Source organism: Alligator sinensis, unplaced genomic scaffold, assembly GCF_000455745.1.
Source record: "Alligator sinensis unplaced genomic scaffold, ASM45574v1 scaffold8_1, whole genome shotgun sequence".
Classification (NCBI taxonomy): Eukaryota; Metazoa; Chordata; order Crocodylia; family Alligatoridae; genus Alligator; species Alligator sinensis.
Genome location: NW_005842568.1, coordinates 105,446 through 120,927, shown reverse-complemented (window position 1 = coordinate 120,927; position 15,482 = coordinate 105,446). Strand labels below are relative to the sequence as shown.

Sequence of the window (15,482 nt, the reverse complement as noted above, 5' to 3'; positions counted from 1 at the left end):
CCCCCCCATGCCCCTTCTGCCACGACAGATTTACCAGCTGCAGGCAGCTTTTCAAGATGCTGGGCTGTGCTCCTCGCTGTCTGTGTGCTGTGCTCTGGCTGCGTGCATGCACGGGCATTTATTGGCCGAATTATCAGCCACATCAGGCTGATTTCTTATGCAGTCCATTTTCTTTATATCGGACCCATGTATCGGTGCCCCTCTATCAGACAGTTGTACAAAATCATTGTGATCATGGAAGAAAGGCATGCAAACAGCAAAGCAAGGACACTATACTTCAGAAAGGCAAAACTCTATCAGCTTGGAGAAATAACAAGGAAGAGCCAACAGGCAAGTAAATCGAAAGGAAGAGGTTTTGTAAGATCTGGCACTTCTACAGAGAGAGCTAGAGGGTCAACATCAAGCTGTCTCAAGGAGAGGTAAGAACTGCAAGACTGATAGCTAAAAAACTCCTTGTGTGGCCATCTGAAAACCATATGTGTAAGCATTAAAAGGAAGGGGTGTCATTAAGGAGTATTAAAAGGAATAATGAGGATTTGCTTTCCTGACTGTTCCTACAGTAGTGTAAAACAAGTTACAACTGGTGAGATGTTAAGGCTAGCAAAGAGTTCTACAGATCATAGGATCAAGAAGTAGGGCTGGTGGGGACCTAATGAGGTCCTCTAGTCCAGCCACCTGCTCACGGGAGGATCATCCTTGACTAAACCATTCCTGTCAACTGTGTATTCAGCCTGCTCTGGAAATTGTCCAGGGCTGGAGACTTCTCTAGGCTGCCTACTCTAATGCTTGACTCACCCTTCCTCTAGTCCACATCCTACTTGAAGTGTAGTGTCCAGAACTGGACACAGGAGTCCAGGTGAAGCTTCCCCAGTGCTGAATAGAGTGGAAGAATCGCTTCCCTTGATTTGCAAGAGGCCTTCCTCTTAATACAACCTAGTATGCCATGGCTCTTTTTTTGCAACAAGAGCGCACTGGCGGCTCATATGGTCTGCTGTAACCCCCAGGTCTTCCTACGCAGTACTGCACCGTAGCCAGTCATTCCCTACTCAGTGCATGCAGTTATTCTCTCTCAAGTACAGGACTCTGCACTTGTCCTTGTTGAATGCAGTCTGATTCATTGCAAACCACTTTCCCAGTCTGTTCAGGTGTAATTCTGGATCTTCGCCTTGCCCTCCAGAGTTCCTGCAACTCCACCCAACTTGATGTCATTCACAAATTTGTTAAGCGTTCACTCAAACCCATTGTCCAAATCTATTAATGAAGATGCCAGACCCAGGGACAGACCCTGGGGAGCCCCACTTGATACCTCCTCCCAACTAGACATTGACACTGTCTTCTACCTATTGAGCATGATCCAGCCAATTATTTTTCCAGCTTGTGGGTAGTCTGTGTATGTCAGAAGTTAGGGAATGGGGAAGATGGTGGGTTCACTGCTCGAAGGAAGTGAGTGATTCACAGAAGATTCAAAGAGAACACAGGTGTTACATACTTACTTGGTTTCAGTCTTCAGAGGGAAGACTGAAAGCATATACTCTTGCTTTGCTGCGCAGACTAGCACAATGAATGCAAACAAAGGGGAAAGTTTGCATCCATGCCTTTTGACTAAACTTTGAATTTAACTTAGTAGACTATGGGCTGACAGTCACCCCCAGGGCACTGAACAAATACTTGAAACCGTGTGGCAGATGGGCAAGACCCCAGACATCTGGAGAATGGGCCCAGGTTTTTAAAAGTGTCTGTTTTTGAAAAAAGAGAGGTCCCAAAGGCTACTGACTGCTCAGACGTTTGTCATCAAATTCTGGAAAGTTACTAAAGTAAACTTTACAAGTTGTGGGTCCAGTGCTGTTTCACATTTATGAAACACTTGATACAGGAATCGAGAATATATTGAATAAACTTGCAGACAACTCACAACCAGAGAAGGGCAGAAGCTTTCCAGACCAGGATCTGGGGTTGATTTTTTGTTTTTCTTGTTTTTTGTTTGGTGGATCGTAAACTTGGTATGGAGCAGCATCATGCTGATGGGACGATTGTATTCAGGACATGGGAGGTGATAGCACCATTTTACTGGGTCTATATCTAGAACATGGTATCTGCATTTTTAAGGAGTTTAGAAAGGCTACAAAGAGGAGTGATGAAGATAAAAGGATTGGAGGCATGCCACGTGAGGAAACTAGGTATGTTTGTTAGTTTGGAAAAAGGAGAAGGGAGCAGGGAGGGGCATAACTGATCTTCAAATATTTGTAAGGGTGTCATAAAGGAAAAGACTTTCACCCTTGCTGAAGAGAATAGGGCATTGAAGCAATGGGTTTGAACTACTGCAGAACTGATTTAGATCATATCTGAGGGAAAATTTGCTAACTGTTAAGTAGTTAGACAGTAAAACAAGCTGCCTGGGGAAACTGTGGAATTGCCTTTATTGGAGGTATTAAAGAAGAGGCTAGCTTGGGATTTAGGACCAGCACATCTGCTGTCTGTGGAGGGAGTTAACTGGATGGGCCTTGAGGTTCCTTGCAATCTGAAGGGTGCTTGCTTTAAGAGAGACTTTAATTTTAAAGACCTGTGTTAGCTTGCATACAACTGCTCTCTCTTTATGAGGGACAAGTATAATGAAGCCCCAGGGTGGATTGGTAGGTCCGATATTCTCTTGTCTTTCCAAGACCAAGTATGCGTGCATGTTTTTTATTAAAACGCTTAATCTACCACACCAACAAATCTTAGACCCTGAAACAAAAGGCTTGGTATCCCCTGCAGACTGCTACTGTTATCCCTTTACCTCTAGAGAACTAGTTACATGTGCAGTTCCTTTTGAATCTTGTTAAATTGACACATGTCCGCTGGGGAAGGTCCCTGGATGATGTCAGCTTGCAGCTTCAGTTTAAGCTAAACGGTTTTAAATTATCCCAGGAATAGGGTGGTAAATAATGCAGCTATGTCTGATGGTGTCATCTCGTATGGAATCAACACACAAAGCATGGATGAATTCGGAGATTTGGGCGGCTCAAATGGTTGATGTTCCCCTTACTTGTCTAATGTTTAAAGCACACAAAGTAGCAAACACCACAGAGGATGCAAATTACAGGTTTCTATTTAGTCTTGTATGAATATATGGATATTCAGTGAGGCTACAAAGTGACCAGAATCGGAGCTGATGACAAGAAATGAGCTCTTACGGTTCTAGTAAAACATGCAGTGCAGTTCAGCACGGTTTTGTGGAGGAAGTAGGTCTTTGAAACGGCATGCCTGGGGGATAGCAGACTCGCCTGTGCTTGGAATCCCTAAGGTGACATTTCATAGTTTCATAGTAGTTTGGGGTCAGAAGGGACCTAAATAGATCATCTAGTCTGACCCCCCGCCATTGGCCGGAGCACACGCTGGGATCACACGACCCCAGACAGGTGTTCATCCAACCTCTTTTTGAATTTACCCAAGGTAGGAGCCTAGGACCACTTCCCGAGGAAGTTGGTTCTAGATCCTAGCCACCCTAACAGTGAAATAGTGCTTCCTAATCTCTAGCCTGAACCTATTCTCCAGCAGCTTCTGGCCATTGTTCCTCGTCACCACAGGTGCCCCTGGGGGGAATAGGCCCCTTCCTATTTGCTGCTGATCTCCCCTAACGAGTTTGTAGGCAGCCACCAAATCTCCCCTCGGCCTCCGTTTGCTGAGGCTGAACAGATTCAGGTCCCTCAGCCTCTCCTCATAGGGCCTGCCCTGTTGCCCTCCAGCCAGGCGGATGGCCCTCCTCTGGACCCTCTCAAGGCAAGCCACATCCTTCTTAAAGTGCAGTGCCCAGAACTGGATGCAGTATTCCAGTTGAGGCCGGAGCAATGTTGCATAGAGGGGGACTATCACCTCTGGACTGGCTTGAGATGCATCTTTGGATGCACGACAAGGTGCGGTTTGCTTTGCTGGCTGCGGTCTGGCATTGGCGGTTCATGTTCATCTTGGAGTCAATGATGACTCCAAGATTGAAGATCTGCCTAAAAGATGCATGCTTTGACCTAGCTCCTGGGAGAAATTCTTTGAGACCTGTGTGTACAAGGGGGCAGGAGTTAAGGTGATCAGTCTCTTGGTCATCTTTTTCGTTGTGCATTGTTTGCATTGCTATCGGTATGCTCATACCAGGGGGGCAGCTCTTCACTAAGATGCCTGTAATGAAGTGTCATGCTTTTGCGGGGGGGCGGCTGGGTGCTTTTGGGTGGGTAGACATGGAGGGGGGGTGGTGTTTGTGAAAGCAGTGGTTCTCAACCTTTTTTGTACTAGGACCTATTTGTAAGCAATTGATGGCTTGTCCTGACCCCAGCTCCCAGAGTGTGGGGCAGAGGGGGTGTGTGGGGGGCATTGGTGGGGGGGCGCGGTTAAGACCAAAACGTTGGTGTAGTAGGTTAAGCGTTTTCCCAGTCTGCAAGGGAAAAGCCACGGTTTCCCACATTTTCCTCCTGTAAAGGAGACTCCATTTTTAAAGCTTGTTGATCCATTTTTAGAGTTTATTTGCGACCCTTTCATATATTGCGGACCGCTTCTGGGTCATGACCCACAGGTTGAGAAACTCCCTGAATATCCGGTTGCCTGTGGCTGAGTGCGCAATGTTAACTGGAGTGGAACGGTGCTCCGAGGTGGTAGAGCATCATTTTGAGAGGCTGGCTGCATCTTGCCCATATGCTCAGGACCAGGCTGAAGCAGGGTGTAGGCTTATGAAGCAGTTTTTCCTCCAGTGGAAATTGCCCTTGGCCTGGGGAGTGTCTTTCTGTACAGGTTGGAGTAGTTTGACTGCTGGTACTGTCTAGGCATGTTTTACGTGATTGATTCCCTGCTATTGGCAGTTTGATCCATTCTCTACCTGTGGTATGTATTTTAGTTTGGGGACTGAAAAAGTTGGCCAAACTAAAATCCTGCCTGATGCAGGGTTTCAGGTGAAATGTAATAGCCTGTGTTGCAGGAGGTTGGAATACATATCAGGTGTTCTTTAGGTTGTAACTTCTGTTAAACTGGTTGGTGAATGTTGCTGCAGAAAGTTAGGGTTACTTAAGAAGAAATTAAGCACTTACATGAGTGCAGTTATAATGATCAGTGTTAACCTGAAGTAGGATGTCTAATATCTATGCTTATAGCCACTATCTAGGTTTCATTTGGAGAGGAATGCATCATGGAAAAAGATATTCCTGGGTCCTTGAGTCTAGTCTCTTGTGTTGCTGATGATTTGTGGAATTGTGGGGCTTGTCAGGCTCCAAAATTAAGTAGTTTAATTAAGTAGTTTTGCTACTCTCCCTGGTGGGATCCTTCCCAACCATGATAAAATCAAACAACCTCCACATTTGCAAGCCAGATGAGCTTTTCCCCAAGGCCAGATAATCCAGTCATTTGACGGGAAGGGAAGAGATGGGGGGTGGATTTATTGTAGGACTTTTGCACCTACTTCTGAAGCACTGTTAGACTAGTTGAACCCCAGATCTGATCAGCACTGGGGTTCCTGAATTCTTGCTTTTTGGCAACAGACGTGCAGGTCCTTTTTAAAAAAACTTGGCAAAATTCTTCATTTTCTCTAAGGTAGCCTGGAAGACTCTAATTAGGAACTGGGGCCTCATTGTTTTCAGCATGAGAACTTTTTGCCTCCAGCTGCTTTTATCACTGATGCAAGAACAAACTTGTCAGCCTTCCACTTCCACTCTTCTCTAGTCTGGCAACTGAGCACGTCTCCTTCAGACCTGTGAGCTTGAGGTGGAAATGTAAATGTAAAATTTTTAAATAAGGAAGAAATACCTTCACAAGGGTTGAAAAACCTTCTCATTCCGTAATCAACATAGGAATACTTGATCAATGATTAAAAATTGGTCCCAAAACATGAGTCTGAAGCAAAGTGACAGAATGTGAATAACAACCCCTTGATCTTTTTTCCTTTGGTAGTTCAAGATTTTTGATTTCATGCAATGTCCACTGACATCTAATATCTCTTTTAGCTGTACTAAGTCTCTTCCAGATACCTTTAGTTGTTCTCAGTGGTTGTTTCTAGACTCCTTTGGTCGAAGTTCTTTTGCTCTGTACATTTCGACCACTTTGTAGAGATCGTAGTTCAGACACTACCACGTTTCACACTCATGAATATTATTCATCACATTTATGGTTCTGCATCACTGGGGAAGCTTGACTGTGTGACATTTTGCAGTGACTGCTGTAAATGTGTGTGGCTGGCAAGTAGTGCATGCATGTATTGGGAGACTGGTTGCAACCTTCCTATGCTTGGGGCAGACTTAAATAAGGGACTGTATGCTTCTGAGCAGGTTCGTGCTAGTGCCGTGATTCAGCCAACTCATGCAAAAGGTTGCGCCACATACTTTGTGTGCTGTTAATTTGTTGAACAGCCATTGTCAGTAGAGATTAGGAGCCCCAGGAATTTCTCCTTTGAGTTTGGGAGCATGTCGGCTGCAATTGGGTGGAGAAGGACCTAGTTGTATTAGTCATTCTGTAACTGAGCTAGCTGTTTGTGGCTGTGGAAAAGGCAAATGTGAAATTTAGGGTGCCCTGGAGGGGGAGAGGTGTTTTTGCTATTGTACAGGACACTTGCTGAGGGGAACTGATAAAGCTTGGCTGCTTTAGTATAGCAAAATGAGGGAGTAAAGGGGGGTACAGTTGCTGTCCAGATCCATCCAGAGTCAAATCTTGGGAGGGTAGGGGGTCAGAAAGGCTGTTAAAGCCATAGGACAATATCGGTACAAAACCCAATAAATAGAGTTTGAGTCTGAAAACCAGCAGAAAGTGACCTGGTTTTCCAGTGGGAATAGTGGGGCCAAAGGTGGTAAGGTAGCACCAGAGGACTGGAGTGGAAGCAGCCAGTCCTACTCTAGTCTCCAACACAAGAAGCAGATGCAGAGCTTGCCCCTTTAACTAAGGGAATTTCTGCTCCCTGTCTCTGGTGTAGAGACCTGACAAAATCTAGGTAATGGAAAAATTAGTCTTCACTCCACCCCATCGCCATTCTACTTCTTAACTCAGTAAGCAAGAGAGTAAGCTAACCTGACGCTTAGAAACTCTGGAATGCAGCGGGTGGCCACGGGGGGCCAAGTGATTCAAGAAATAACTGAAAGATGTTAATTAGGCATAGAGGGCAGTTGGATTATAGATGGAATGAGGGTTGGTGCACAGTGGGTAAGTGAGCTAACCTTTTTAGAAGACCATTATTTTCACTTGTTACAAGTGTAGTGGTTTAATCCTAATTTCCACCTGCAATGTCACATGTAGCCATGTGGTCATACCCAGTTGTACCTTAATTATACCTTGGAGAAGCAAAGAACTGGAAAGTAACTGCTTGCACATCAGGACTTAAGTGTACTCCAGACTGTGCGCTGAACTTTGCACAGATTGACCTCACGTAAGGAACACCTGAAGACTGGTGTTAACTTGTTTTTGTGAATCTCCCACTTCCTCAGTTTCCATGTAACTTGCTTTTTGTGGTTTTGTCAAGTCAGTAATGGAAGGTCTCCCAGGTAGGGATAAAGCTCAAGAGGTTGCAGCTGAATGAGTTGGGAAATAGGCCCTGTACATTTGGGGAAACTCGATGTAGTCTTCCAGTTCTTGAGGCAGACGTGGATGAGGAATTGCATGCCTTCAGTCAGGTTTGTGCTAGTGCAGCGGTTGGCGCAATGAATGCTAAAAAGTTGGTGGCTTTAATGGTTAAAACCTAAGAGAACATGAGACGCTGAAAAATTCTTGTCTGAGGAAGACAAATGAGCAAAGTATAATGCAGGAAGATTTATTCAGCACTTTGTAGCAGTGATTAAGCGTGACAGCTTTATAGTAGACAGGCTGCTAGTATAAAAGCATTAATATTACAATTTTTTGGTTGTTTTTTGTTTCTTTGCTTAAAAGCATTAAATTCATAAAGGTGAAATCTAGTCATTAGTGGGAGCATCTACACATTCATTGCATTTAATTTAATACATGTATAATCAAGTACTAAATAAATGCGCAGTAATCAGAGTTACTGCGTGGTAGCACTGGCAAACAAACACCTTTTTAGTGCTGCTGCTATGCAGTAGCCTAATAATACCGTGCAGTAGCATATCAGCACTGTCCATGCTGTGCCGTGCTACTGTGCAGTATTATTAGGCTACTGCGTAGTTGGCATCTTCTGTAGACATGCCCAGCGTTTCCTTTTTTCCTGTTTGCCTGCTGCTTTTGTGGGCATTTGAACAACAATACTGACCCCCGAGAGCCAGATCCTGTTCCATGTGTCATGTATTACAGGCATGTGATGCCCTAAGTGTGGTCCTATTCTGCCCAGCTTGAGTCCCTAAAGGAGATGAGTGGGTTTTCCTCCTCCTCCTCCTTGCTGCTTTTTGCAACTTAATCTTGAGCCGAAAGTGTGGTTGATTTCCAAAGTAGGTCCAATTAGTGATTTCTTGGGGACGGGATCTTATTTCAAGTGTAATAGTATCACACTTGGGTGCTTAAGTAGACTCCGGTGCTTAAAAGTTGGAATAAGAGCTGGCCCCAATGTCTTTTTCCACCTCCAGTCAAATTTTGTTTGCTGACGTTGGCATTTTAAAAACTATCCGATTCTCTGAGCGTGCTAAAACTTTCCTTTTGCACACAAGTATAAATTTGCCATTGCTTATTTCGGCATTTGTGCTTCAGAATCAAAGCATCTTGTGTTTCTAGGCCTTGGGGCTGCAGAAATAACCTGGGCTCTGTTTAAGGAAACAGGTGTAGGAATCAATGTAGTTCCTTAATAATTAGGGTTCAGATGTAGTTGTCTTTTAATGTAGCTTGCACATAGCTAATGTGGTGGTGTCAAGCTAGCTACAAGGAGCTGCTTACAAAGGTGTGACCCTTCTCAGTGGGGTGGTACCTTTTTGTTAACCTTTAATTAACATCCTTAACTATTTAACTCCTGACCAGTTTTTCAAAGCATCCAGTATTTGCATAGCTTTAGGCAAAATAGATTTTATCTTATACAGCATCTACATAATACAAACCATTGAACTTTGCTTGTCACTTGAATCCTCCAGCCTGTACTGTGTGGTTGAGCAACAGCCTATCCTTTAGAAAGAAAAGCTGAAACTCATCACAATTCTAAAATACCTCCAATGTTCCCATCTAACTAGAAACTGTCAAAACTTCTGCTGTTCCTGTGATGCCGTTAGTGCAATTATCTCACTGCAAAAATCTGCAGTAGGCAAGAGTCTAAGAATTCAGAAGGGATAAAATTGAATATTAGTACAGCCGTGTTTTGAGTGTGGTGCTTGTAAATGAGTACTATTTTATTTGTAACTACATGCGATGGATTACTAAGGCAGTCCTCCATACTGCAGGTAATGACACCCTAAACCAATCTATCTGTTTTAGAAGTAATAAGGTTTCTGCCCCCCATAGCTGAAAAGTCCCTCGAGACTTTCACTGTGCTGAAATTTCGCCAAATTTTATGCCTAATTTTTTTTTTTCATAGCTTGTGGACTCAATCAGCTGCTGTCAGGATTTGAATGTTACTGGCTGCCTCTGGCTCCCTCGATTTGGGGTGGCCAACTAAGAGCTCTGCCAGGATGCCATCTGTGATCCTATACTCTAAACCAGGCTTGTTCAACATATGGCCCGCGGGCCACCATGCGGCCCACCAAGCCATTTTCTCTGGCCCGCGATGCTGCAACGGGAAATGAATGTAAATGCTGTTTACTTTCGTTCCCGCCCCTTGTCCCTCCCCCAGCCCCTCAGCAGCTTCCTAATGGCTGCTGAAGGGCTTGGGAAGGGACAAGGTTCCCACACGCACCATGTCAGCTTGGCATTGCTGACGCTGTGCGGCTCCTCCCCTCCCCCCTCACTTCATGGTGTCCCTTCCTCGCCCCACCCCCTTCTTCATTTGCATGCCAGCTCCTCCCCTCTCCCACATTGCAGGGTTTCCATTCCTAGCCCTACCCCTCCTTTCCTCATTTGTATGCCGGCACCACCCTGCCCCTGTTCATGCCGGCCGTCTGTGTGGGCTGGAGCAGGTCGCGGTGTGGCAGGCAGGCACAGGGGGCGCAGATGCCGGCTCGGAGGGATGCTGCAGCTGGGCCTGCGGGAAATGCTGCTGCCGCTGCTGCTGTGGCTGTCGGGGCGGGAATCCAGTGCTACGCCTGCCTCCCCGCATCCCCTTGCATCCGCAGACATTGTGCTGGGGGTGGTGAGTTGCAGGCCCCGGGAAGGGAGGGACCCCTGCCACTTGGGCTCGGGCTCAGGCTGCTCCAGGGGAGAGAGCGCAGGGGGGTGTCTCTGCACTTCCTGCACCCCCCTGTAGAGTCCCCACATGTTCCCCTGGCTGCTGAGCCCAGGTGTGCAGGTGTGGGAGCATCCTTGAGGCAGCCCAGGTGGCAGAGAGGACACAGCGGGGTCAGGCGGCACCCCTTGACCCCTGCACTACCAGGCTGTGGCCGGACTGGACAGGCCGCGCGAGTGCTTACTCCTGCCAGCCCACTGGGTGATAAAAAGTTCATGATCTGGCCCCACATTCAAAAAGGTTGGACACCCCTGCTCTAAATGACCTCATTGTAGTAAAGAATGTATATATATGTATGTGTGTATGTATGTATAAAATTGTATTTTATGTATAATAAAGACCCCAGGCTTTGTTTCTTAGTAACAAAAGCTCGGCTAGGCTTTTAATGTCTACAAACAAGCCTAGACACTAGGGGCGCATGTACATGAGCAGCAAGGCTGCTCTATCAGCACGTTGGAGCAGGTTAATTGATTCTGCTGGAGCATGGTAATTACTGTGCTCCAGCAGACTCCAGCGTCTCATGTAGCAGTGTCCCCACACTTAAAAATGGTGGCGGGGGTGCTTTGTCTAAAAGTCATTCGAGTTTTCGATAAAGCACCTGCGCTGCCACTTTTTAGCATGGGGACACTGATACAAGAGACACTCCGGGCACTTTTAATTAGAGTAGCTTTGAGGCTGCTCTAATTAAAGCTTTCTTTCCCTCATGCCTGATCACGTGTATAAACGCCCTCGTACCCATGACCATTTGGTACAGGATGCTAGCTGGGTTATTTGCATGCATAGTACTAGCTTAAAACATAGCCCCCAGCTCAATACAAAATATTCAGAGTTCTCAGGCCACTTATGCATTGATCAAATCAACTTCTTGTTACATCACTCTCATCCCCTCGTTCTCACCAGTCACTAAAGACCTCATTCGCATCCTGGTCTCAACAGGTAGTGTGACCTTCTGCCACACAGGGGGACTTGTTCGCCAGGCTGCTCTGATCCCATTTTAGTGCCTTGGTCCAGTCTTATCCAGTGTTTTCCCTCTGTCGGCCTTCTGAGATGCAAAACTAACTTTCCCAGCACTTCCACTGAAACTGTAGATGTGCTGAAATGCGTCTGTTCTCAGACCTAGTGCTCATACTGTTACTAGGGCCTCTGATTTCTACACATGCTAATCAATCTCCTAATTAATCCCTACTCCCACAAGGCCTACAATGGCTAGTTTGGTTTCACACCAAACACCAATGTTGAGCTGAAATTAGTTCTTTTGCCTCCCAGGTGTGCTTGCTTTGGGTCTGTTCTAAAAAGCAGCTGAATCTTTTTCTGCCTTCATTTTGGGCTAAGTGAGCCAGCCTCTCCGTTACTTCCTCTGTACTTCTTCCATTTTGCACGACTTGATCTGCTGCACTGAAATACTGTGGAATTTGTGCCTTGCCTCAGTTCAGGTGAGGCTTAGTATAAACTATGATGAGTCCTGGGTATAATTTTGGCAGCAGATAGACATGTCATTGGCACTTTGGAAGTGCCACTTCTGACAGAGGAGTAAACTGGTGCTTTGGCCAAAGATGCACGAACAAAAGGGAAGGCCTCGGTGTATTTAACTGCCAATCCATGTGCAGCTGTCTTTGCAGTGTCACATGAAGATACCAACATTTCCTGGGCTTTTCATCCTATTAATAGAGAGTCAGCTCTCTGCACAACATGGCTGACTCCTTTAAGTGTTTCAGGGAGAAATGTACCCCAGAGTTTGCTGGACTTCACAAAAAGGTGGGCCTGCCCAATGACATTCTGCTCTTCAGGATGAGGAATAAACAGGTGAAAGAGGCAAGCCAAGGTGGTCAGATTCCCTTGCTGGAACAAAGATCCAGGGTGCAAGCAGCACAAAGCATTTCTACTGGAAAAAAGATGACCATTTCAAAGTAGCCATGGGGTACAAACCTGTCTTGGCTTACAGACAGTCCTGTTAGGCTTCAGAGATTTCAAATATAAATCCATAGTTGTGTGCCGGCATCTTCCAAGGGGGGCCCTGAGTCCATCCAGGGGTGTCTTGAGTCTAAAAAGGTTGAGAACCACTGCCCTAGACACTCCATTCTGACCTCAGGCTTCCTGTTCTCAGACAGCAAACTTTTTAAAAACCAATTTTGAACAGGAGCATATAGGACAAGAAATCATCCACAGACTGGATAGTGTTAAATATGGTTTAAACAGAGACTCTAGATTCTTATTCCATGACCCGACTTAGATTTTTATGATTCCTTTTGTTTCTCCAAGCACTGCCCCCTCTCTCCTCCTCTTCCTCCTCCTCCTCCTCCTCCCCCCTTCAGCCTGTGTATTTAGATCTCTCTCCTACACTGCTCTCAATATGTCCTTACATGGCATCTGATGAAGTGAACTCTAGCCTACGAAAGCTTATGCTATGTGTACGCATATATGTGTATGCCTCAGTTGGTCTGTAAGGTACAAATCTACCCTGCCTTCTATTAGACTTCAGCCTGACATGGCTAACTGTGTCTATATACTTGGCTCCTGCAAAGGGGGAACTGCACTGCATACAGAGGGGATGCTTTCTTTGCTGGTGACTTGTCTCTGTAGCAACCGTATTACTTTCTGCTACCTTTCCTGTGTGAGACGCATCTATGCTTCTATCCATGTATCCATAGCAAGCAGTCATTTTATTCTAGTGTTGTACAAAACTGCCATCTGCTGAAGTCTCAAGTTTACCTCTTGTTCTTGTCTTGCTTAATCCTCAGAATGTTTTTACCCCCTTCAATACAGAATTAGGGAGGCATAAGGAGGCTCTAAGCTAGCATTTTTCAACCCGTGGGTTGCAATCCAAAAGTGGGTTGCAAGAATATATGAAAGGGTTATAAACAAACTTTAAAAATGAGTCAACAAACTTAAAAAATGGGTTCTCCTTTTCAAGAAGAAAAACGTGGGAAATCGTGACTTTTCCCTTGCAGGCTGTCAGTTCCAGCCTGCAAGGGGCTGCTTGGGGGCCTCCCTCCCCCCCCCCCCCCTGCCCCCCCCTGTGGGGCTGGGACCTGGGCGTGGGAGGCAGTGGGTTGGCAGTGAGGGGCACTGGGTTGAGACTGGCCATTACAAATGGGTACTGGTACAAAAAAGGTTGAGAACCACTGCTCTAAGCATTGCTCCTCTTGGGGCAAACGTTGAGGAGGCAGATGAAGTGTGCAGGTTCATTACTACTTATCACAAGTGTCTGAGCTTCTAGACTGCATCCAGTAAAAACGACTTCGCCAAAACTTCTAGTAACAACAATGACTTCATGTGTTCAACAATGGAGCATAAGATTAAGTACAGACAGTCAAAAAGCCTGAAGCTGAATTGATTCAATCTTCACAGGTTAGTCTAAGCTGTGTAGCTTGAACCAAGAAGCAAGTGAACAGACATTCACTTTTGATTCCAGAAATGCAGCCACATGCCTACAATGGCGCAGGCCAGAAGCCAGGAGGCGCTAGAGCACACCTCCCTGCTTGGCTGGAGCAGAAAGCTTGGACCAAGGCTAGCCCGCCTGATGGGGGGGGGGACCAAGGCTGGCCCGCCTGAGGGGGGGGGGGGTGCGGGGGAAGTGAAAAGCATCCTGGGATGCTGGTGGACTGTGAGTTAACTTAAATCTGGAGGGGATTTGGGACAGAAGTTCAATAAACTGCTTTAACCTAAATCAGTTAAGTCTGATGCTACATCCATACAGGTTTATCTTAAACCAGTTTCAGCCATTTTGAAAGTGGTTTATGTGCCCTGAACTCCTGTGGTGTTACAGACTTGAACTGGTTTCCACTCACTACACAGACTTGTGTGTAATGTCTGTCCGTAGCCTAAGTGTCTTAGAGTTCTAGGCCATTTCCTAGTTTCACTTTTAGATCGCTTGTTGCAATATCAATCTGATATTGGTTCGGGATTGATTACAGGTATGTAACTGGATCAGGTTATTGGGTACAGGCTGAGAGCTCCTGCTCTCCCTTGAAGGGCCAACTTGAGCACTTGACTCCCAGGCCTGTTTGGGGCAGCAGTAGGCCGGCTTCTGCAAGGACTCTACCACCTTCTGCTTGCAAAGCTGCCTCTTTCCACAAGGCTGGGGTGGGATGGAGGATTGGGTGTTTTGACTTTGATCAGTTTGACCAGGGAGCAGCTAATGACATACATTTTTTAACTTAGTGCAGGGTTGTTGGATATCTGGAACCCAGAGTGTTTCTTTCATTATGCAGCCTGAAAGTACTCTTGCTCTTAAAACACAGTGCTCCAATTTCAGTACTTTTATTCTTCTAAGTGGGTCAGTGCACTTCCAGCAGTGACTCTTCTGTGTTCATATTTCTAAATCCATCTAATTGTTCTGTTAGACTTGACTAGAGACCCACGTTCATCATTGTTCAGAAATATTTAAGGGATGCTGTTTCTTCATATAGATGCATTTTAGTTGTAATCATAGATGTTTCTCGCTTCTTGAATATAAATTTTTTACTTAATTTCAAAGCATTTACTGCTCATTTTACAGACTATTTTCTATCTTACTTTATACCTCTCTTTTTTTAAAGTTAGCAAAAGGGATAAAATCATTGTCGGTCAGTTGATCACAGCTGCTTCCTGGTGGCTTGGAAACCTATTTGATTGGATTAGAATAAAGTACAAAAAAAGTGGTTTAACTAGCATTTTTCTGGTCAGTCAGTCAGTCTTTGTCCATGGGTTGGTGGATTCTACAATATTTATTTAAAACCATTTGGGAAACAACGTTTTATCCTGCTGAGCCTCCTGTCTTCCTGAATATCTCTGTTCTCTCTCCTTTTTTTTTCTGTCCATGCTTTTGATAGGAATGCTGAACATGCAGCTGCCTCTAAGAGGGAGAAGAAGGGTTCTTTTCTGAGTTTCCCTTTTAGTACATAAACTACAGTGAATGCTTGTGCATGATACCAACCCATACATGTAACTAAAAATTGCACGTTTCTATGGTATTTTGCCATGCAGCCGTAAATATGCATCAGAACTTACTGTCTATTCAATAACTGTTTGCTCTTTGCAGGGACACAGCAGGACAGGAGCGATTTCACACCATCACCACCTCCTACTACAGAGGCGCCATGGGAATTATGCTAGTGTATGACATCACTAATGCCAAAAGCTTTGAAAACATCAGCAAATGGCTCAGAAACATAGATGAGGTGAGCAGCTCTAACAATCTGTCCTCTGTCCTAACCATATCTGCTATATTATATAAGGATCCTGTATTCTGTTGAAT

General features: G+C 45.4%; 1 protein-coding gene across 1 annotated transcript in view; it reads left to right on the top strand.

Annotated features, from left to right (window-relative positions):
- The window catches only part of RAB10 (RAB10, member RAS oncogene family), a 36,853-nt gene that overhangs the window by 7,368 nt on the left and 14,003 nt on the right, over positions 1–15,482 (top strand). Inside the window, exon 2 of the mRNA XM_006032379.3 lies at positions 15,267–15,405. Coding sequence (XP_006032441.1) covers positions 15,267–15,405 — 139 coding nt within the window. The remainder of the gene's footprint in view (positions 1–15,266; positions 15,406–15,482) is intronic.